The 1,350-nt window shown below is 60.4% G+C and overlaps 1 protein-coding gene across 1 annotated transcript in view; it reads right to left on the reverse strand.

The window, feature by feature from the left end:
• The window catches only part of RRP12 (ribosomal RNA processing 12 homolog), a gene marked incomplete at its 5' end in the record, with an annotated part of 36,089 nt that overhangs the window by 11,860 nt on the left and 22,879 nt on the right, over positions 1–1,350 (reverse strand). The window contains 4 exon segments of the mRNA XM_014591176.1: positions 408–515; positions 688–793; positions 971–1,051; positions 1,129–1,287. Of these exon segments, the coding sequence (XP_014446662.1) occupies positions 408–515; positions 688–793; positions 971–1,051; positions 1,129–1,287 (454 nt within the window).

Consider the following 1,350-nt stretch of genomic DNA (forward strand, 5'->3'; position numbering starts at 1 on the left):
AAGAGAGAGAGAGAAAGTGAGAAAGCAAGCCGTCAGGTCCAGGACTCAAACCACACTCAGCCATATGAGAGTCCAGCAACCTCAACCATCACACCACTTGCCGGCCCCTCTCTTCACTTCTAAGAAATGAAACTGAGGGGCCAACAGATTTTAAAAACTGCTCAAGGTCTCGTGTGGTCATGCAGGGTCAGGACTGAAATAGAGGCAACACCTCTAACTCTTCAGACCAACCTGCCAGTGAGTTGGTCACACGGCAGGGACGGCAGGCAGGGCTGGGCTGCAGCTCTCCTTCCGCCCTCCTGGCATGGCACTTTCTATCTGGGAGCCACTCTGACCTGACAACCTGGGTGTAATGACCTAGGAAGCACCCTGAGGGCTTCCCAGTCCTTGAAGAAAGTAAGATTTACCTTTAAACTCGAAAAGGAGGTGTGTCAGGGCCAGGATGCTGCAGCTGACCATGGTTACCGCACCCACAAGGCCAGGGTAGATCAGGAGGAGGTAGCGCTGCAAGGCCTCTGGGGACAGACAGAAGGTCATGCTGGGCCAGGCCCACCAAGCTGGAGAAGAGCAGTCTGCTCGGGGCAGGGTGGGGCGGGGCGGTTTATGTGCTGCACTGGCAGCTGAGGAGCAGACATTTCCCAGCCCGGGAGCAGACATCGGCCCCAGCATGCATCCCCTGGGCCTCACCCTCCTGGTTTGAGCCGAACCGCAGGAAAGCATGGCCCATCTCCACCAGCAGGGCGAAGGCATTCTTCCGCGCGCCCACGGACACCTCCTTGGTACACAGGATCACCTGGCCCAGACAGCCCCATCAGCACGGACTCCTTGAGCCCGCCACCTTTGGCTGGACAGGCTGCCAAAGGCACCCGGTAGCAAATGAAGTCCACCCTCACCCCGTCACTGCTTTCCCTGGTCCCGACAGGCCCCAGGGAGCCACACACTAGGGGAGCCCCAAACACACACCACTGACCTCCGGGACAAGGGCAGCAATGAACTCCTCGTGCTCAGCCGACAGCTTCTTCACAATGTGTATGAGACACTTCAGACGGGGCTGTGGGCGGGGGCAACAGTCAGGACCCCTCAATGCCACCCTGCCCCAGATGCTCCTGCACGGCCCACGGCCCTCACCCTCTTGGCCGGTGAGGACGTGCTCCGCAAGGTGCCCAGCAGCGTGCTCTTCAGGTCGTCCAGGTGACTCTGCACGAAACGGGCCCCGGAGCCCAGGGGACTGGCGCACACCTCCTCCAGCACTCGGTAGGCCTTCTTCTGCACCCCGTGGGCCTTGCTCTGGGGGGTCGCGAAGGACAGGGACAGGTGAGGGGGGCTGGAGCCATTCACAGAGTGGCTAAA

The sequence above is a fragment of the Tupaia chinensis genome, unplaced genomic scaffold (assembly GCF_000334495.1).
Source record: "Tupaia chinensis unplaced genomic scaffold, TupChi_1.0 Scaffold000539_1, whole genome shotgun sequence".
NCBI lineage: Eukaryota > Metazoa > Chordata > Mammalia > Scandentia > Tupaiidae > Tupaia > Tupaia belangeri.